This window comes from Mustelus asterias, chromosome 11 (assembly GCF_964213995.1).
Source record: "Mustelus asterias chromosome 11, sMusAst1.hap1.1, whole genome shotgun sequence".
Lineage (NCBI taxonomy): Eukaryota > Metazoa > Chordata > Chondrichthyes > Carcharhiniformes > Triakidae > Mustelus > Mustelus asterias.
Genome location: NC_135811.1, coordinates 52,799,843 through 52,822,981, shown reverse-complemented (window position 1 = coordinate 52,822,981; position 23,139 = coordinate 52,799,843). Strand labels below are relative to the sequence as shown.

At 44.3% G+C, this 23,139-nt stretch overlaps 1 protein-coding gene across 1 annotated transcript in view; it reads left to right on the top strand.

Moving 5' to 3' along the window:
- pcdh15b (protocadherin-related 15b) overlaps positions 1-23,139 on the top strand; it is a 655,691-nt gene that overhangs the window by 95,528 nt on the left and 537,024 nt on the right. The window contains exon 3 of the mRNA XM_078222925.1: positions 8,958-9,118. Coding sequence (XP_078079051.1) covers positions 8,958-9,118 — 161 coding nt within the window. The remainder of the gene's footprint in view (positions 1-8,957; positions 9,119-23,139) is intronic.

The following is a 23,139-nucleotide window of genomic DNA, read 5'->3' as shown; positions in this document are numbered from 1 at the left end:
ATCACTGCCTGGCCAGGTGTCAGTTCTTGGGTGTGTCTCTCAAATTGAAAGCGCAGGGATAATGTTAGCGAGAGGGAGGGGAGGGGAGCAAGGAAGGCCGGGGGTGAGGGAAGGCTGTGGTGCGTGTGGAGCTGGCACGGAATGACGTGCATACTTATACCATCTAAAGCCATTTAGATCCCACTACCAGGTTAGTTATAGCATAACCTGATGTGAAATATAGCTCCTTCTGCTGTTACCAATGGTGCAATCTTAGAAAAATTAATCAACGTTGCTGCAGACAGTGGATGAATAAATTGAAAATAAGGGGAATACAACAGACCCAGATGATGTCTACTTTTTTTCTTTGTTATTGAGTCATTTTTAAAAGTAACCAGGAATAAACCTTCAAAAACTTTCTATCATTAAATAAACTGAACGTAATGCGATCATTTGCAGCAAAGATTATTATTTTATCATTCCATGGGGGCCTTTGAAGGTATCAACAAGAACCCAAGTTAAGTGTTGTGAGAATGTGCAAGTGCATGGTCTTTTGCATGCACCATACCAGCCAGCCTGTGCACACGGAGTGAGATTTACAATTAGTGTTAATGAGAGTCCGTTTATGCTGTGGACTCACTGTCTTGTATTTTTAATTTGAAGGAACATTTTGTCCCAAAATTAGTATTTGTTTTTTCTCAAAATCACATTCATAGAATAGATCATAGGATCCCTACAATGCAGAAGGAGGCCAATCAGTCCATCAACAACAATCTCACCCAGGCCCTATCCCTGTAACCCCACATATTTACCCTGCTAATCGCCATCACACTAAAGGGCAATTTAGCAAGGCCAATCCACCTAACCTGCACATCTTTGGAGTGTGGGAGGAAACCGGAGAAGCCAGAGGAAATCCACACAGACACGGGGAGAATGTGCAAACTCCACACAGACAGTTATCTTCACAATAAATTTCCCGAATGTTCAAAACATGTATCTGATCTAGGTCCATATCTCCATATATTTATTTACAAGTTGCATCATGAATTATGTATTTCATTTTGTGATAATGTTTGTCCAAACCCTATTTTCAAGAGTTTAAAAATGGAAATTCTTGTTAGTTTTTCAAAATTTGTTGTGGCATTAGAAAAAGGGCATCATTTCTTGCTCTGCGTGCGATGTTGTATTCTGCTACATGAGTTTTACAAGTTAATCCAATGAAGGATAATGGACCTATTACGACCTTTGTCAATTTATATAATTCAGATATAGGATGCATCCCAATTTCCAGCTTTGAGTCATAGGAGGTCACTTGGCCCATTGAGTCTGCACCAACTCCACGACAGAACATCCCACCCGGACCCTATCCTCATAATCCCATGGTACTTACACCGCTTATCCCCCTAACCTACACATATTTGGATACTAAGTGGCAATTTAGCATGACCAATCCACCTAACCAGCACATCTTTAGACTGTTGGAGGAAACCAGAGCACCTGGAGGAAAATCACACAGACACAGAAAGAACGTACATGCTCCACACAGAAAGTCACCCAAAGCCAGAATCGAACCGGGTCCCTGGCACTTTGAGGCAGCAATGCTAACCACTGTGCCACTCTTACTGGGAAGGGATTCTGCTTTCAATCACTGTTGTAGTCATAGTGTCAATGCAGCTAGAACCCTGCTTGAGACTGGTCTAAAGTCGACTCAGATTCTCTTGAAGTATGCACACATGATTAACGCTCTACAGCATTGGTACAAAGTGAATTCTGCTTTGCACATGCATTAAATTTATGAATTTGTATTGTACCATTGTATTTGCCCAATATTTGAGATGCTTATTACAATTTAATATTAACATCTTAATTGTTCTGATTTTTAAAATCTCTGGATTCAATTGTGAGCAATACAGTATCTGAGACAATGATCCAGATGTTGCAGTGAATGATAGTTAAAAACCATAGAAACCCTCCAGTGCAGAACGATGCCATTCGGCCCATCGTGTCTGCAGGGACATCAATCCCACCTAGGCTCTAGCCCCGCAATCCCACATATTTACCCTGCGCATCCCTCTTACTTATGCATCCCGGGACATTAAGGGGCAATTTAGCATGGCCGATGCACCTAACCTGCACATCTTTGTATTGTGAGAGGAAACTGGAGCACCCGGAGGAAGCCCACACAGACACGGGGAGAACGTGCAGACTCCACACAGACAGTGACCCAAGCCGGGAATCGAACCCATATCCCTGGAGCTGTGAGACAGCAGTGCTAACCACCATGCCGCCCAAATAATAACTTGTCATTCATTATGCCGACAGATGAGCAGAGGTTTTCTGTTTGTTTTTCCGCTGTTTCTCGAAAGACAGCGGCATGGCACACTCAACGCAAGATATGGGAGCTGTGTGAATAGGGAAAATGAGTATTTTGGGGGAAAATGGGACAGCCTCCGAAAATAGGTGCAAGGATTGCAACACTCGATTGACCCTCATCATTTCATAGTAATGCCAACATTATGCTACCTACTAATCATTCATTTATACCCTCATCCCGTCCTCACAATTATCATTGCTGCAAGTCACCACTCAAAGTTTGCCCACGGTGCCAGCTTTTCAACTCTGGCAGGCACACTGCACCACGTTGGGTGACCTACTTCTCCCTCTCTTGCAGGACAAGGTGGCCCAAACTGGAAGTAACAATACCTAACTGGTTGGGGGAGGGAGGGGGGGGGGCACAATTGCACATCATTTCCCACATGGAGGAGACAGCGCTGGCAGTTCTTGGTGCAGCCAGGACTGAGGCTGTGTTCAGTGAAGGGACTGAAATCATTGGTAATGATGTAAGGTTCAACCAAACCCAGCTTCTCACATTTCACTCACTTTCATCCCAAATTTTATTATTTACATGCTTTAGATGGCATAAGTGTGCATCTCTTACCTACCCAACACCACTGCCCCCTTTCCCTCTTTGCAACCTTGAGCTTTTATGCTTTCGGAAACCCAAGTACTGTCACCTGGCCAGGCAGTGACCTAAGTGGCTGAAGGCTATTGGAATATTGCCTGGTATGGAGGGTCTTAGCTATGAAGAGAGATTGGGTAAACTGGGGTTGTTCTCCCTGGAAAGACGGAGGATGAGGGGCGACCTAATAGAGGTGTATAAAATTATGAAGGGCATTCATAGGGTGAATAGTGGGAAGCTTTTTCCCAGTTTGTGAACCAAATACCAACTGAATGTTGAAAAAGTGGAATACCTGTCAGTTGCAAAACTCATTCCACTTGTTTCCAATGGAATGAAATTTAAGCAGTTTCTAGTCAAACAAAACTTACAGCAATACAGCATAACCACAGTCCACCATAGTATGTTGTCTCTGGCAATCCTTTTACACACAATACAGTAAATTTCACAAAACAAACCCACTACATTGGGGTGATCATACTTACTAAACTGAAACAAGAACTCACAGGGTAAGAATACAGCAAAGTAGCGTGGATGAAAAATATAGGTTGTATAGAGTAGCAAGGCAGAAGTTTTAAGCAAGCTATAATTTAACTGTTGCATGTATACATTACAAATGCAGAACAATTGTGCTTATAATTGTTTCTATGTGACATTATATGACTGAAGCACATCCAGATATCATTTATAAATAATTCAAGAACACTGTTGTTCAGGAACATTGGCTTTTCATGGTCCACACAGCCTATTTTGTGTTGGCTGAACTTCGCCGGGGAAAAGAATATCTGTACCAGAACTTAATTGAGCATGTAAAGTCAAAACGGTTTTATGTTTAGTACACTTGTGTTATTTTATAGATTTCCCGCTTCCACTTGAAATGGAAAATACTAGCTCCATATTGAGCATGATACAGTCGATTCTTTTCCAGGTGATTACAAGTGTGGCAAATCCCTTTGAAGGCAGTTGTTCAAGCATATTTCTCTGGGGATTGTGTTTTAGAATGGATTTCTGGGCTCTCAACCAAGCCTCATTATGTATGCCTGGTTTGAGACCCATATTTAACAAGGCATAGGGCGCATGAGGTGCCATAGGGGTTGTATAAGGGGCAGGATGGCCAAAGCAGCTGTTTGGTGGGTCTTACCTTAGCATAGGGGTTTGAGGGGCCATAGGAGTTGTTTGGGGATGTAGCATGGTACTGAGGGGAGGGGAAGGCTTGGGGGGTGGTAGGGGCTTGGCGGTCATGAGAACAAACTTTTGAATTCACCTTTTAAAAGGTAAAGTGAAAGATAACCTGCAGACTATGGTTCATGATTCAGATCCTTTAAAACTTGGCCTGGACCTATGAAAACTATGGAACACTGGGACATGCCCATCCCCACAATGGAGCTGGCCAGGTGGGGAGTGCAGTGTTTGACCCGAATCAGCCCACAACTTTAAAAAGGTACTCCTGAAAATCAGGGCAGTCTGGGAATTGGGCCGGGAATCCCAGAATCTGGTCTTGCTCGCCATTCTTAAAGGCCTCCCGGGTCACCTCGGAGACCAGGAACAAGACTGGGCCATTTAGCCCCTCGAGCCTGTTCCACCATTTCAACAAGATCATGTGTGATCTGCAAACCAACTCAAAATACCTCAATTTGTCCCAAATCTCTTTAAATGATGATGATTTCAATGATAGAGTGTAAAAATAAGGTAAACCAGAAGAACTGCATGGAATGGATGGTAATTCTGACCATCAGCTGCTGACGATCACACATGTTCTCAATAATTGGGGTGCTATCTCTCAAGCTCAGATTTAAAATTAACAATTAATTGAGTATAAAACTTTGTTTGCAAAGCAACTTCTAGACATTTTTCACCCTTAGTGTCTAAAAGTGTTTTCTAATTTAAACTCCCAATAGGTCTTGCCCTAATTTTTAGGCTGTCACTTAATCCTAAACACCAGAACTAGTGAGAATAATTTATCTCCATCCAGCTTAACTGTTCCGTTAATATCTTGAATACTTATAATCAAATCACACTTAATCTTCTAAATTCCTAGAAAATAATCCTATTTGTATATTTATTTCTTGTAATTTAACACTTGGAGCTCCAATATTGTTCTCATAAATATACAGTGAACACCTTCCAAGGCTTTACAAGATGTGGTGCTCAAAACTGTTCACAGGTCACCCGTCATTCAGTCAAGATTGCATCTGTAGCAACTTCAGTTGACGCTGCATTATCTATACTCCGTTCTGAACACTCTAACTTTTCATTGTTCCAACTAGACTGATATTTTCCATATAAGGTATGAAAAGCAAAGGGCATGATCTTCTCGGATTGACACACCGGTCGATCAGTGTGGTGAGCTCTGAGAGGCCAAATGTTTTGGCCCTGTTTTACTGGCAAGGATGGCTTCATGCTCAGAAAGTGCACGAAGCCTATTTACATTGAATTAACTACATTTCAATGCACTTAGTGAGGTTTGGCATGGCTTCTTCTGTCCTCCCGGATGCTTACTCACTCGCTGGCAAGGCGTCACGCAGGCCAGAAGCACTACTACTCTGCAGTACTGAGGACCAGGCGCCATGGCCGCATCTGGGGGATCGGAGGTCATTGAAGCCCCCAGGTGGTCGTACCGCCCTGGCAGTGTGCCAGGAGCAGTGCCAATCGGGTGTGGCCTAAATGAGCATGCGGCCTGAGTGGGGGTGGAGCTATGATGGGGGGCTTATGCAGGGGGGTGGGAGGGGGCTGTCCATGCAAGGGGAGTGGCTGTGCAAGCCGGGGATCTCTACAAGGTAGATGGTCGTGCAATGTGGGGGGAAGCCAAGCAAGGGGGATGGTCATGCAAGGGTGGGTGGCAGGGGGGTTTGTGAAGGGTGGGGAGCATATTGGGGGTCTACCAGGTGACACATGAGGAGGGCCTTGATGCCATGTGACCAGCCTCACTGTGGAGGGATTGACAATGTCGTCAATGATGGGGGTGTGGTCCAATGAGCATGGGGAGGGGGGTGGGAGGAGGTCTCTCAGTTCACTAGCAGTTCGGAGCGCCCTGCGCAATGGCGCCCAAGCGCTCTGAAGCTGGCTTCACCCGTGTACTTGCATTCTGCCATCCCCACCATCACAATACCCCCAGCTGTCTAAGAAATTGACAGAGTGCCAGAAGACTGCACCGAGCTCGCCTAGTAGACCAGCGTGGAGGACTCCTGTTTTCATGCTGTTATGATACTTAGAAACTGTGGGGGAAAACTCCACCCCCTTTGCCTCAGAAGGTTTCAGAAACCTCTTCCCAGTGGAAGAAATGAGGGTTTATTGATTAAAAATGAATCATTTGATCCGATCTTTGCATTTTGTTGGTCTCTGGGATAAAGTAAAACTATTCACCCACAAGTCCTCAGCTTCTCCATTGATTTTGTTCCCCCTGTCATTCTAAGTCCGGTTACAATTGGCAAAAACAATTGTCTCCTTCTTGGATGAAACCTAAGCCATAGGCCACATCTAAACTGTCAACTGCAGTCAAGAGGACGTCACTCTGACAAATAAATGCCACACTTTGATTAGGCTAGACCATATGAGGCGCAATAAAACGATTGATGTTTCAGCATGTCAATAAATATGGCTCTGTTTGGATGCAAGTTTCCTGAATCATATAAATACTATGGTTACAAGAGCAGGTCAAAAGCTGGAAATTCTGTAACAAGTAACTCACCTCCTGACTCCCTAAAGTCTGCTCACCATCTCCAAGGCCCAAGTCAGGTCCAAGGCCTGCGTGAGTGTAGCTCCAACAGCATTCAAGAAACTCAACATCATCCAGGATAAAGCAGCCCACTTGATTGGCACCCCATCCACCATTGTCAATATCCACTCCCTGCACTGTGGCAGCAGTGTGTGCCATCTACAAGAGGCACTGCAGCAACTCACCAAAGCTCCTTGGACAGTACCGCGCACTTCACCACCTAGGACAAGGGGAGCAGGCTCATGGCAACACCACCACCTGCAACTTTCCCCTCCGAGCCCCACACCATTCTGATTTGGAAATATATTGCCGTTCCATCATGGTTGCTGAGTCAAAATTCTGGAACTCCCTTCCTACAGCATGGTGGATCTACCTACCCCAAAGGTCATGCAGTGGTTCAAGAAGGTAGCCCAACCCACCAAGGACAACTCAAGGAGTGGCACAGTGGTTGGCAATGCTGCCTCACAGCACCAGGGACCCGAGTTCATTTCCGGCCTTGGGTCACTGTCTGTGTGGAGTTTGCACATTCTCCCCATGTCTGCGTAGGTTTCTTCCGGCAGCCCCAGTTTCCTCCCATAGTCCAAAGATGTGCGGGTTAGGTTAATTGGCCATGATAAATTAACCCCAATGTCAAGGGGATTAGCAGGTTAAATATGAGGGGTTGCGAAAGTAGGGCCCAGGTGGGATTGTGGTCGGTGTAGACTCGATGGGACGAATGGCTACCTTCTGCGCTGTGGGGATCCTATGATCTGTGATGATCTATGATCTAACTCAGGTTGGGCAATAAAAATGCTGGCCGAGCCAGCGTCGCCCATGTGAAATAATGCTCCAAAGAAGGAGCTCTTGTGGAGGCACAGTACCTCACCCAGGTAATATCCTGGGAAAATAGGGGCATATGGTCAGCCTACATTAGACAATAGCTGGAAAAATAATTTAGCAAAGAGGAGTTCAATCATTTATTTTGTTGATTTATATATGAAGTTTTTGTATGAATATTTTATCCAGTTGTTTGAATTTACATTGCAATATTGGATCAGATATTAAGTCTCCTGGGGGAAACCTCTCCATGCCTTCGAACTGATGGAATGAGAGTGATGGCTCTCATTGAAATGGTCAATAATTCCAACTTTGTTTTGTGAATGAAAGTTTCTGTGATAGAATATTCTAAATAGATTTCAGCTGAAATGCAAAACGCTTTGCTTGAGTGTTGGCTGATAAGATGTCCCATTTAATACATTTATAAGAGTTGTATTTCAACTCTATTATTGACATGCTATTGAGGTTCATGTGTAAATTATGTGTTTTAGTACCATAGTCATCCAAACATTTCTAACGATTTTTACATAAAGTTGGAAGAAAATGACAGGGCCATAAAATTTGCTTTTACATAAATAGATTTATTAATACTTAATGCAGCATTAAAACTAAGAGACTGTTTGACCATTCTGAAATTGTATGAAAGTTAGCAATTATGGCAAAGGTATTTTTTATTTGAAAAGTACCTTTTGCAATGCAGTCTCGTTGCCAAGAACATTTAGCCCTATTTAATGCAATTAGTCCAAATATAATATTTGAAATGTATTCTTGAATTCAAAGAGGCTGGCTGATTCTACCAAGTAGTTTAAGTTAACATTGAGATTGAATAAATATTTTGCTCTCCATTTCATTTTTTTTAAACCTGTAAGTACAATAATATCAATAAGATGGTGATACATTTTCCATGTTGGATTCTAGCTGTAGAAACTTACTTGACAGAAGGGCAGGCCAGACAATCAGGCATGGAGGTGCATTTGATTCACAACTCTCACGGTTTTCCTATTATTTATTTTGATGGTGAAAATATTTACTTCTGCATTCAATTGTTTGACCTGCCATTCTGCTAAGGGAGGCTCCACACAAGGACAGGGATGGGACCTGGGTGAGATTGTTGTCAGGGCAGACTCGATGGGCCAAATGGCCTCCTTCTGCACTGTGGATTCTATGATTCTATGACTGCAAACTCAAAATATTTTGCTCCTCCATTGTTGTCACTTACTCTCTGATGTGGAGATGCCGGCGTTGGACTGGGGTAAACACAGTAAGAGTTTTAACAACACCAGGTTAAAGTCCAGCAGGTTTAGTTGGTAGCAAATTCCCTTCCTGGGAATTTGCTACCAAATAAACCTGTTGGACTTTAACCTGGTGTTGTTGAAACTCTTACTGTACTTACTCTCTGATACAGAGAAGGAAGGCAAGTGATTGTTTAATCTTATTTCATTACATTTTGTTTGTAACACATTTTTTAAAACATTTTTTTGTGTGAAACAGGAACACTTCTGGTGGATAATTTACAGATTACAGGCCATGCAGGTGGATCAAATCCCACCATCGCCTTATCGTTGAGAGGCAACAATGACTACTGGGTGCTTCTGGACGCTGTCAATCAGAGACTCTATTTGAACAGTACTGGCCGAGTTCTGGACAGAGATGTAAGTTATAGTTAAGGTCCCACAACAAAAGTTGGTGTTTGGAAAAAAAATAATGTGTTAAATGTTCACTTGGAGGGTAACTTTTTAAGCCCCTATATTGTTATAGTTTCATCTTCCATGTGCTCAGCGAGAATCCTTTCAAGACCAATTTGCATGAGTTGGCCTTTTATTTTGAAAGATGCATAAATAAGCAAATATTACCCAATAACTTTTAAAGTGAACTCATTCGTCGCTAAAATTAACTCATTTCACCTTCATTTGACATATGTGTAAAATGCCTGTGCTTAATGCTTTAAAATGTTATGGTTGCTTGATGTTTCAACACGGCATTTTGGTTCTTTACTCGCCATTGTTCCTTTATTAAACCATGATTTTTCTTTTCTTGTTGTGTTGAGGTGCTGCTTACCTTTAATACTGAAGCTTATATCATTCCAGATTATTTAGCTGCTTTCATACCTACGTTTGTTTTCATCTGATAGAGAGTGAACTGTTTTGTTCCGTAGGCTTCTTTTATTGTTTGCCAATTTCGCTACTTTCTACTTTATTGACATTTATGTCTTCTATTTTATGTTACACTTCTTTCATCTATGTGAGGAGTGAAGGAGTTGAACGTCCTGGCTATTTGAATAATCTTTCTTTGTCTTTTATTCTTCATCCACCAATTGTCACACAAGGCAAGATAATTTCTCATTTTCATGGGAAAATGGTGATCCTAGGTCACTGAGAGCCAAATATCATGTGCTTGTTCCCATTCAGCTGTCAAATCTGAACCCAGGCCTCTTTATCTCATCATTAGAAAGAGTTTTAGCTGTTGAGGACAACTTTCCAAGGTGCACCCAATAGTGTGAAACTGAACAGTCCAAGTGATGGACAAAGAAACTGAAAGTGAAGCTGCTAACCTTGCATGTTTTGATGTAATTAAGATACGTTTGCAAAAGAGCAACAGTTGGCCTTAGCACTTCAAATGGTAAATTCTAAAGATGTAGGAATTATTAACTTCCCATAACAGAAAATTCTATTCTAAGTCCGATGGCAGGGGCTGGAATGGAAACAGGGAGAGTTTCCCCAGTGGAAGCCATCGGGAATTTGTGTGGCGACCTTGACTCATCAGTTATATAGTCAAGGGTTTCTCAGTGTTTTGCATGTGTAGCGGGATCCCCTTTTTAACTCCACTGGGCTTATTTTAGGTTTGGTTCTTATTTTAGGTGGGGTTACCCAAACCCCACCAATGGCCGAGTGATTCTCTCTCTCGCCGATGGAACAACAGCCACCTTGCGTTTACTTCACTAGAGTAGCGCTCCCAAGAGAGAGAAAAGGAAACTGCTGCCTATCCACTACCTGGCAGCCTTTCCTGAGTGGGTGGTTTCGGAGCGCCCAGGGTACCCTCAGTTCTAGACTCCGGTAAGGGATATTTAATATTGTGACTTGGTCAGAGATCATTGGTGAGAAATTGAAAAGATCAAAACGGACTCCAATGGAAGTCAAAGATATATATATTTATATTTGTTGAAACATCAAGGTCAATCACCAAACACCAGGAAAACAACACACAATGCCTTATGCTCTATAAGACTATAGCTATGGAAGGAATACTAAAATGGGCACAACAGAATGCTTACTTTACACAAGTTTACCAGTGTCTTAAACTATGAAAGGTGCATGCAAAAGGCCCGCCCCCCCCCTTTCCCCAAAGCCTCATCCACTATGATGATCTCGGGAACTTCGCGAATTATCGGAGGGTACTCACAATCCTAGTTTAAATTGCTCAGTGGGCTTCGGGCTGCGTGCTGGAGACGAACGAGAGGAACAGGAGAAGAGAGTGGAGGGTGCTGCCATGCTGGTCCGAAGAGAAAAGAGAGAGAGACCAGAGCTTACTTGTCCCTTTTTAAAACCTGAACCAGTGATTCTCTCACACAAAAACAGTTTCTGATCATTGATAGTTTCGATTGACTGGGACAAAAAGGCTGGAACTGTCGGGACCGCCCTTAGTTGACATTGTAATGTCTTTTAAATGTTCTCTGAGTCATCCTGATTGGAATCCCATCAGCGAGCTGAGTCATTGATGTTGTCTGTGGATGGAATGATCTCTGTTCTCATTGTCTTGCTGCTGAGCTATTTACTTATTGTCTGCTGGTCATGGTTTCTCCTTTGTTTCCTGTTGATTAGATTATCCCTGTCTCGACCTTCTCGTTATTCCCAGCCTCTTGCATATTCATGTGGCCTGACAACCAGTCGGCCATTTTCCTTATCTCTGGGTTCTTTAATCATGGAGGATTTGCCCTAAAACTTACACATGGCAGGGTGGGCTGGATGCATGTTCCCCACTGTCATATTTAAAAGGCGTCTGGACAGCAACTTAGACAATGCTGATTGAGGAGATGGCCAGAAGAGAACAGGGAGCCCCACTGCCCAAATTCAGCACACCTGTGCTCTTCAGTAGAGACTCTTCACTGCTGTCCCTGTCTCCAATGTGTTGTTCACTTCACCATATGATAACGTAATCATCCATCTCAAATGTAGCAGCCACTGAGGCATATGTACCTGAACTAATGGAAGGTGCACTTAGGGTAATGTGATGGTGCATTATCAGAATATCCACCCTCCTCTGAAGATTCCTTGATCTGCTTCCTCATTAGCTCATCTGGTCTCTTTGAAGGGGATTAAATACATGAATTAATGAAAATGGGAATGGATATAAACTCAACATATTGCACATCATGACATTTCAGAAAGTGGCGACAGCAAGTTAAATGCCACATGGCAGTGTATTGTCTACTGCTGTCATCAAGTTTCTAGGCTACTCCCCTCCAATTAGTCAATCACTGAAGCTCAGTGAGTGTCATTGTGTTGATGCAGGGTTTCCTGCTCCATCGCAGTCAGGATAGATATGGCCTGCTGTACTTCACAAAATGTGAGGTGCTCAGCAGTTTGTGACCCCGAAGCCTCTCTGATATTAAGCCTCACAGAAGTGTGTGTCTCTGCACCGTGACACGTCTTCCAGGTGCCCGACGAGAATTCCTCAGAGCTGCTGTTGGGCTGCTCTCTTCCACCCTGCCTGAAGGTGGCTATGGCTGCTCCCTTGCTGTACCTGAAAGAGATGAGAGATGGCATAAGTGTATGAGAGCAGCAGAAGGATATAAAAGATAGAACTCACGTTAGTTTCGCAAGGTGGACGATGAGATTGTGGGTTCTTACTTATATTTTCATGTCTGTATTCGCACCTCTCCCTGGGCTCAGAAACGGGCCTGTCACTCCCCCGGCAAGCAGGACGGCTCACTCCTCAAAATCCATTCGGAGTTTCAACTCAGCAAAGCATGTCATTAATATAAAAATTGGCTTCGCGCCCATTTTGGACGCAAGCTGATGGCGCCGACAAGATGGCTTTCGACGCGAGACTGGTTCTTGCCTGCTGCAAAAGCCTCGTGCGCTATCTTCCTGGCTCGCTGCACTGGCTGGAAAGATCACGTCCATTGTCTTTTAACTTCACAATTATTATTTTTTTCTCCGCTCATCACGTTCTGTGGGCTGAGGGAGAAATGTCTGTTTTTTAGACTATTTCATTTTTCAGGCAGTCAGATTTGGGGTTCTGTACCTGTACTTTCTTGAGGGTGTCTATGGAAGACCAAGAAATCCTGGCCTGACCAGCAATCGCAATAAATTATTTTTTTTAAAAAGTTTCTTAAAAGTTGGATAAAAGAATAACTTCTACAGAGTTTCACTGTCCTCATTATGACTCAGAGTTCTCATTCGGCACCTTGATATGCTAAGAGACATCCTGGAGCAGAAATGAATGAATAGAAGGAAGCGACCCATCCTATTGTTAGTAATGCCAAAAGCAGCTGTGGAACTACCTTATATCCAACACAAAGGAGAAAATGGCTATGTCAGCCCCAAAAGGGTTTCACTTCTGTGCATCCCCTTGTCCTTTTACTGCACCACTAGCAGCAATAACATTAAATGCCTGTGTCTCTTCTGGAATTTTCCAACTACGCTCCGTGGATGGAATTTCAGCTTTTTTTTGGCAGACAGTGGCAGTGGGCAAGAAAAGTGGCTTTCTCTGTCTTATTGTTAAGGACGTAAAGAAGAAAAAACTTCAGGGTGCGGTGGCTGGTGGGGTTGGGCTCAGATTGAGCCTGTCCCGGACAGCACCTTAGTTTTCTAAAGATCGGGGCACCATTTTCAAAGGCCTGCCCAGTGCACAAAAATTCTTAGAATCGTAGGGGGCAATTCTCCCAAAAGTGCTGAATTGGTGGGAAAACTGTTCTAGATCACGACTGTTTTTTCAGTGCAACTTTAGACCTGAATCTCCGCACTCTGTGCACTGCAGAGGACACAACCGTGAATCTCATTTAAAAACCCAGAGGGGGGCGTGGCCTATTCATGTAGGAGTTTGACAGTTCTGGAACTCTGTGCATACGCAGTGGCTCCAATCTTTCAGTCTCCCGTTTGCTGGCCAGCGATTGAGCTGGCCAGCCCGGGACCCCCCGCAGTGCTGCTCCTCCAGCCCCGCCCCCATGGCCCGATCGCGGGACCCACAACAATTCCCGGGTCAGCCCTGACACCCGCCCCCCCCAACCCCGGAGCGGTCCAATGTCCACCCCCCCCCCCGCCCCGGAGAGGCATGCCCCAACTCCACCCCCCGGCCCACCCCAATCGCTGCCCTCCCTCCAGCCCAGACCGATCGCAATACAGAGTGGCAGCAAGACCCCCAACCCCACCAATCACCCCTAGGCCCTGTCCACAATAGGCCTATCCCTTTGGCACTGTCCAATGCCTGGTGGGCAGTGCCAAGGTATCCCTGGGCATTGGCACTTTGCCCCTTGGGCAGTGTCAGGGTGCCTGTGCCCAGGGGACAACCCCCCCCCCCCCCCCCCCCCCCCCCCCCCTGCCACCTGAACTGCTGGGGGGCCCCGATTGCCCCCCCTTCATTCCGGTGGGGTCTCCCGCCAGTTCCCCGAATGGGGGAAGCTATTCTAAACCCCTCCGGCATGAAGTACTCCTGGCAGGATGGGAGATGCTATCGGGCCCAGCAAGTTCCTTGCCAGGCCTGATAATCACATGCAAAATATATTTAAAATACATTAAAAAAAGATTCAAATGACTTACCTTGCTTCCTGGCAGTTTCCAGTGTGGTCCTGGCTGCGACTGTTCTCTGGCTCTGGGAGACGCGCATGCGTCCCTGGGTGCATGCTCGAATCCCGCAAAACGTCCGATATGCGATTCTGCGGAACGGACAAGCCAGAAAAGTTGCAGGTCGCGATGCAAGAATTGGGGCCATAGAATCCCTACAGTGCAGAAGGAGGCCATTCAGCCCATCGAGCCTGCACTGACCACAATGCCACCCAGGCCCCAATCCCGTAACCCCACACGTTTACCCTGCTAATTCCCTTAACACTAGGGTCAATTTATCATGGCCAATCAACCTACCCGCACATCTTTGGACTGTGGGAGGAAACCGGAGCACCCGGAGGAAACCCACGCAGACATAGGCAGAATGTGCAAACTCCACACAGACAGTGACCCAAGCCAGGGATCAAACCCGGGTCCCTGGCTCTGTGAGGCAACAGTGCTAACCACTGTGCCACGTGCCACACACACACACACAAACCCCCCCCCCGTGGAACACGCCCATGATGCTGCTTTTTCTGGCACTGCGCCAGCACATGCATGGACATGACCGCCATCACCACCCCCTCTCCCTCTGCTGCCCGTGAGCAATGCAATCACCTGAACTCTTCTGGGAGGTCTGCTCACCACGTGCATGCTGACGGGAGACCGATCAAAATTCACACCAGTCCTCCCTCACGCTGATGTGAATAGATTATATTACAGTGGGAGGGAATGATCAGGCATAGAGGCCTGATAACAATATTCAAATTGATTATAATGGTGTTCCAAACGTTGAACGTCAGGATTCCAGTTGGCAGGGACAAGACCGTCAAGGGGGTGGGAACCAAAGCAAAGGGGAATTAGCTGAAGGGGAACCAGAGCGTAGGGCCAGTAAGACTCAGAGAAGCAGCAGGCAGGATGGGGTTGCTAATCAAAGAGAGTCTGGTGGACTGAAGTGCATTTGTTTCAACCAGAGAAGTGTAACAGGTAAGGCAGATGAACTTAGAGCTTGGATTAGTACTAGGAACTATGATGTTGTTGCCATTACAGAGACTTGATTAAGGGAAAGACAGGATTGGCAGCTTAACATTTCAGGATACAGATGTTTCAGGTGGGATACAGGGGGATGTAAAAGGGGTGGGGGAGTTGCATTACTGGTTAAGGAGAATATCACAGCTGTACTGCGGGAGGACACCTCGGAGGGCTCATACAGGCAATATGAATAGAGCTCAGGAATAGGAAGTGTGTAGTCACAATGTTGTGAGTTGGGAGCCACCCAACTGCCAGCAGGCGATAGAGGAACAGATTTTGGCAAGATGTAAAAGTAACAGGGTTGTTGTAGTGGGAGATTTTAACTTCCCCTATATTGACTGGGACTCACTTAGTGCTAGGGGCATGGATGGGGCAGAGTTTGTAAGGAGCATCCAGGAGGGCTTCTTGAAACAGTATGTAGATAGTCCAACTGGGGAAGGGACCATACTGGACCTGGTATTGGGGAGTGAGCCCGGCCAGAAGGGAAGCAGTTCGGGAACAGTGATCACAATTCAGTAAGCTTTAAGATACTGATGGATAAAGATAAGTGTAGTCCTCAAGCTAAGGTGCTAAATTGGGGGAAGGCAGGAACTGAAGAATGTAGATTGGGGGCAGATGTTTGAGGGAAAATCAACATCAGGCATGTGGGAGGCTTTCATGTGTAAGTTGATAGGGATTCAGGACCGGCACACTCTTGTAACGATGAAGGATAAGAATGGCAAGTTTTGGGAACCTTGGATAGCGAGAGGTATTGTGAGCCTAGTCAAAGAGAAAAAGGAAGCATTTGTCAAAGCTAGGAGACTGGGAACACACGAAGCAAGTGTGGAATACAAGGAAAGTAGAAAGAAATTTAAGCAAGGAGTAAGGAGGGCAAAAAGGAGTCACAAAAAAGCATTGGCCAGCAGGAATAAAGAAAATCCCAAGGCTTTTTATACATATATAAAGAGCAAGAGGGTAGCCAGGAAGAGGGTTGGCCCCACTCAAGGACAAGGGAGGGAATCTATGCGCAGAGCCAGAGGAAAAGGGCGAGGTATTAAATGAATACTTTGCGTCAGTATTCACCAAAGAGAAGGACTTGGTGGATAATGAGTCTGGGAAAGTGAGTGTAGATAGTTTGAGTCATGCTGAGATCAAAAAGGAGGAGGTATTGGGCTTCTTGAGAAACATTAAGGTAGTTAAGTCCCCAGGGCCTGATGGGATATACCCCAGAATACTGAGAGAGGCAAGGGAGGAAATTGCTGGCACCTTGAGAGAAATCTTTGTATCCTCACTGGCTACAGGAGAGGTCATGATGTGGAGATGCCGGCGTTGGACTGGGGTAAACACAGTAAGAAATTTAACAACACCAGGTTAAAGTCCAACAGGTTTATTTGGTAGCAAAAGCCACAAGCTTTTGGAGCGCTGCTCCTTCGTCAGTACAATTATGAAGGAGCAGCACTCTGAAAGCTTGTGGCTTTTGCTACCAAATAAACCTGTTGGACTTTAACCTGGTGTTGTTAAACTTCTTACAGGAGAGGTCCCAGAGGATTGGAGAATAGCCAGTGTTGTTCTTTGTTTAAGAAGGGTAGCAAGAATAATCCAGGTAATTGCAAGCAGGTTAGCCTTACATCAGTGGCAGAGAAATTATTAGAGAGGATTCTTCGAGTCAGGATTTATTCCCACTTGGAAATAAGTGGATATATTAGTGAGATGCAACATGATTTTGGGAAGGGAAGGTCGTGTCTCACGAACTTGATCGAGTTTTTTGAGGAAGTGACGAAGATGTTTGATGAGGATAGGGCAGTGGATGTTGCCTACATGGATTTCAGTAAGGTCATTGACAAGGTCCCTCATGGCAGACTGGTGCAGAAGGTGAAGTCGCATGGGATCAGAGGTGAGCTGGCAAAGTGGATACAAAACTGGCTCGGTCAAAGAAGACAAAGGGTAGCAGTGGAAGGGTGTGTTTCTAAATGGAGGGCTGTGACAAGTGGTGTTCCTCCGGGATCAGTGCTGGGACTTTTGTTCTCTATAATATATATAAATGATTTGGAGGAAAATGTAACTGGTTTGATTAGTAAGTTTGCGGACAACACAAAGGTTGGTGGATTTGCGGATAGCGGACCACCAGAGGATATAGCAGGATATAGATCAGTTGGAGACTTGGGCGGAGAGATGGCAGATGTAGTTTAATCTGGACAAATGTGAGGTAATGCATTTTGGAAGGTCTAATATATATAGTAAATGGCAGAACCCTTAAGAGTATTGATAGGCAAAGGGATCTGGGTGTACAGGTACACAGGTCACTGAAAGTGGCAATGCAGGTGGAGAAGGTCATCAAGAAGGCATACAGCATGCCCTGCCTTCATCGATCGGGGCATTGAGTTTAAAAATTGGCAAGTCATGTTGCAGCTTTATAGAACCTTAGTTAGGCTGCACTTGGAATATAGTGTTCAATTTTGGTCGCCACACTACCAGAAAAATGTGGAGGCTTTGGAGAAGTACAGAAAAGATTTAGCAGGATGTTGCCTGGTATGGAGGGCATTAGCTATGAGGAGAGGTTGGAGAAACTTTGTTTGTTCTCACTGGAACAACGAACGTTGAGGGGCGACCTGATAGAAGTCTACAAGATTATGAGAGGTTGGACAGCGTGGATAGTCAGAAGCTTTTTCCCAGGGTGGAAGAGTCAATTACTAGGGGCACAGGTTTAAGGTGCGAGGAGCAAGGTTTAAAGGAGATGTACGAGGCAAGTTTTTTTACAAAGAGAGTGGTGGGTGCCTGGAACTCATGGCCGGGGGAGATAGTGGAAGCGGATACGGTAGTGACTTTTAAGGGGCGTCTTGACAAATACATGAATAGGATGGGAATAGACGGATATGGTCCCCGGAAGGGTAGGGGGTTTTAAATACGCCGGGCAGAATGGTCGGTGCAGGCTTGGAGGGCCGAAGGGCCTGTTCCTGTGCTGTAATTTTCTTTGTTCTTTGACTTCCCGCCGAAGTAAAATGTGATTTAGGCGCCTCGTGGAATTTTTTGCTCCTGTTGCTGAATTCATCCGAGAAGGTTGGGAGTGGAAAATCCCAGCCTTTGTCTCTTGTCCTTTAAAAATGTCCTCAAAATCTATTGATTCAACCAAGCTTGCAGTCACTTCAGCAAATCCTTCCCTTCTGGTCTAATTTAGTTTGCTTATGTGCACCTGTGCCTCGGAACACTTCTTTTCACATTAAAAGCACTACATTAATGCAAGTAGTTATTGTAGGCCACTGCCAGTTCCATAATGATTAAAGAGTTTGTATTCATTTTGCGACCGAGCCACTTATGATTCTCTCATGAGTAGTATGATTGGGAGGTTTATTTTTGGAATGCGCTCATTTCATATGCAATATTTCGCAAGCAAGAACATAGATTTAAATTTATGTTTCACTGATATGAACAATTCAGTATTGCCTGCATATAGTTTTGCCAGCTAATTCTGCAAACGAAAGTGTATTCTCACCTCCGGGTCAGAGAATTGTCGATTCAAGTCCCACTACAGATTTGAACACTTAATCTCGGCTGACACAGCGAAGTACCGAGGCTTAGATGGGTTATTGGATGTGAAAGATCCCATGGCACTCTGAAGAAATGTTGCCAATTCTCCTGATTTCCTGGATTCTTTCCACAACCAAAGCCATCAAAAACAGATTAACTGGTCACCATTAATTTGCTCTTTATGGGACTTGGCTGGGTGCAAATTGTCTGTGACTTTTACCTGCATAACAGTGTCTCTATTTAAAAATAATACAAGGGTTGTAAAGTACTTTAGGATGTCCTGAGGGCATGATAAAGTGCTATATGAATGCAAGTTTGATTTTGAATACACACTGCCTTCGTGTGATGAAAAAAATGATAAGAATGAAAAATAAAAGATATGGTGGTCTGGACTACCCTTCTTCACCCATGTCCCATCTGATTTGTTTGATACACTGAAGTAGATTGTTAACCAACTTTGGGGGGTGGCGGCGGGGGGGGGGGGGGGGGGGGGGGGGTGCGGTGCGGTGGGTAATGTATGGAGATGGAATTTCAAGCAAGATAATGTTTGGTATGAGTGGTACTTAACCAGATTTAGTTTTTGCAAGTGATGATGGTGCATCATTCTGCAAAAATAAGCAGTGGAGTTACAGCATTTTTGCCTTTCACAGTTTTCATGCCTTGTACAAGGTGTTGTGTTATTACACAACCTATTAACAGCAATCTTTTGTATAACATGACTCCGCTTCAAGAAAGATTAAAATCTGTTTTTGTTTGCATTGTGTTTGCTATTGCTGTACCGAGCATGTTGCTATACCCCAGGTGCCGGACCAAATTTTGGGAAGTCTTAATTGTGTCGATTTCAATTATCCACATGAGTGCCCCCTTTCAATGTGGTGGATAATTGAGGTTCTTTTGTATTTGTGAGATTCAGTTACTCATCTGGAATTGAATGAGTTGATGAAATATACATGTTAATATGCAAATTGAAGACGCAGTTTCACTCCTTATCCATGGGAAGAGAGATGAGTTGCCTTTGTTTTGGAACTGTCTTATTAGTAGGAACAATGTCTGATTGCAAATGTTGGTGGATAAAAAAAAACAAATCAGCGTGATTGAAGCAAAGATAACTAGTGTGAATCTGTTGGTATTTCTTGAGCTGGAAGAAATTGGTCATTTATACTCCTGGCTGAGCTGAGTGGGAGTCTCAGACTGTGTACAATAATTGATCCATTTAACAAAGCAAAGAGGAGTACAGTCGGGGGCACAGCTATCAGTTGGATTCATCCAGATTGGAACAAATTAAGTTAACTGGGGACAAATGGGGGATGCTGCTGTAACGACGTTGAGGCAAAGAGCAGCAGTATGGAAACAGAAGACAGAAAATAGTCTCAACGTTAGGGAAGTTTATCAAAAACTTTAGGAAAGAAATAACATATTGAATTCAAAGATTAAAACAAATCATTGCATGCATTAGAAATGCAGAAAAGAAACAAAAGCTTCATTAAACTAAACAGCTTCAAGCATAATTGATGTAGAACTAAATATTAATTTAATAAGGTGAAACTTTAATCCTGATTCCTGGCTCAATTTGTTAAGTGTGAACTGCAATGAGAAAAGAAGAATGCATTGATATAGAACATTTTAAATCCTCAGGAATTCTCAATGTTTCACAGACAATTAATTGTATTTTAAACCAGAGTCAATGTTGTAATATATATAAATGCCAATGAGATGAATGATCAGGTAATCTGCTTTTGATTGCGATGGTTGAGGGATAAATGTTGGCTATGATATTGGGAGACACCCCTTCCCCTCCACCCCCCCACCTCGCCTCAGTCTTGAGCAATTTATGTTGCATGGGATCCTTTATATCCACTGAATAAGCAGATGGATCCTCAGTTAAACATCTCATCCCAAAGACTGCATCTCTGACCCTACAGCACTTCCTCATTACGGCACCAAAATGTCAACTTAGATTTATGTGCCATGTTTTGGAGTGGGGCTTGGAGATCAACAAAATAAAAGAAAGATAAACAAAGTCAAATGTTCTTCCACCATCTCCAATGTTCAAATCAGGGCTGCAACAGAATGCTTACCACTCATCTGCATGGATACGGCTCGAAGCTCGAAATCATCCGGAACACCTGAATGGAACCATTGTCACTGAACTCCATGCCCAAATTCTACCGTATTGATTGTGACTGTAGCCCGTTTACAGGATGCAATACAGCAACTCATCAACCTTACCTCTGCAACATCTTTTCCACTCCCAATAATCTCTGCTTCTAAGAAGAATAAGAGCAGCTGTGAGCTGAGAATGCCTTCCTGACTTAGACACAGATCATTGGTCATTCTTGGTTACATCCTGGAATTCCCTAACTGAGACCATTATGAGAGCACCACCACCTTCCAGGGAAACTAGAGATGAACAAGAAATTTGCCCTTGCCAGCATCATCCATGCTTGATTTTTTTTTTAAGATTACTGACTTACTCTTGTACACAATTCATGCAACTAGTCTGTTTTATCTCCCTTATCACATTTACCATTGCTATGGCCAGCCTCTAACTCAAGGGTTGACAAAGATCATAAGACAATAAGAAATAGGAGCAGAATTAGGCCATTCAGCTCATCAAGTCTTCTCTGCCATTCAATCATGGCTGATATGTTTCTCAATCCCATTTTCCCACCTTTTCCTCATAACCTTTGATCCCCTTACCAATCAAGAACCTATCTATCTCTGTCTTAAATACACTCAATGACCTGGCCTCCACAGCCTTCTGTGGCAATGAACTCCAGATTCACCATCCTCTGGCTGAAGAAATTCCTCCTCATCTCGGTTCTAAGGGGTTCTGAGGCAGTGCCCTTGGATCCTAGTCTCATCCTAATGGAAACATCTTCTCCACATCCACTCTATCCAGGCCCTTCAATATTCTGAGAGTTTGAATGAGATCATCTCTCCTCCTTCTGAACTCGATTGAGTTCAGACCCAGAGTCCTCAAATGCTCCTCATACGTCACACCTTTCATTCCTGAGATCATTCTCGTAAACCTCTTCTGGACCCTCTCCAAAGCCAGCTCATCCTTCCTTATATACGGAGCCCAAAATTGCTCACAATATTCCAACTGTATTCTGACCAGAGCCTTGAAATGAATGCTAACATTGCATTTGCCTTCCATGAGGGAAAAGGAGGAAGACATTTGCATGTATCTGATGCAGGGCTAAATTAGGAATGTGTATTCAGTTCTTTATTTGCATATTTATATTCTTTCATACTATTTGGGCATCACTGGCTAGACTAGTATTTTTTGCCCATCCCTAATCGTCCTTGAGAAGGTGGTGATGAGTTGTCGCCTTAAGCCACTGCAAGTCATGTGGTGTTGGTACACCTGCAGTGCTGCTTGGAAGAGAGTTCTGGGATTTTGACCTGGCGACAGCGAAGAAACAGTGGTACATTTCTAAGTCAGGGTGATGTGTGTGTGTAGCTTGGAGAGGACCCTGCAGGTGGTGGCGTTCCCATTATTCTGAGTGTTCTAGGTGGTAGAGGTCACAGGTTTGGGAGATGCTATTGAAGGAGCCTTGGTGAGTTGCTGTAATCTTCTTTTTGATTATACACACTGCTGCCACAGTGAATCGGTGGAGGAAGGAGTGAACGTTGAAGTTGGTAGATTGTGTGTGAATTATGTGAGCTACAACAAATAACAAACAAAGAAAAGTACAGCACAGGACCAGGCTCTTGGGCCCTCCAAGCCCGTGCCGATCATGATACCCAAACAAAACTAAAGAAAAACCTTCTGCCCTTACTCAGTTCGTATTAATGTACCCATCCAGATGCTTCTTAAATGTTGCTAATGTGCCTGCTTCCACTAGCTCCTCTGGCTCCGCTGGCAGCGCGTTCCAGACACCCACCACTTTCTGCTCGAAAACATCCCCACAGATCACCCTTAACCTTTTCCCTTCTCACCTTGAACCTGTGCCCCCTTGTAATTGACACTTCCACCCTGGCAAAAAGCCTCTGACAATCCACCCTGTCTATGCCTCTCATAACTTTGTAGATCTCTATCAGGTCTCCCCTCAGCCTCCATTTTTCCAGCGAAAACAATTCTCGTTTATTCAACCTCTCCTCATAGTCAACACCCTCAAGACCAGGCAACATCCTGGAGAACCTTCTTTGCACTCTCTCCAAAGCTTCCTCATCCTTCTGGTAGTGTGGCAACCAGAACTGCAAGTGATACTCCAAATGCGGCCGAACCAAGGTTTTATATAGCTGCATCATAATTTGCCAACTCTTGTACTCAGTGTTCCAGCCGATGAAGGCAAGTTTGCTATATACCTTCTTAATCACCTTGGTTCCTTACGGAACTGTGGTTCTGCATGCCCAGAATCCTAAGGGTT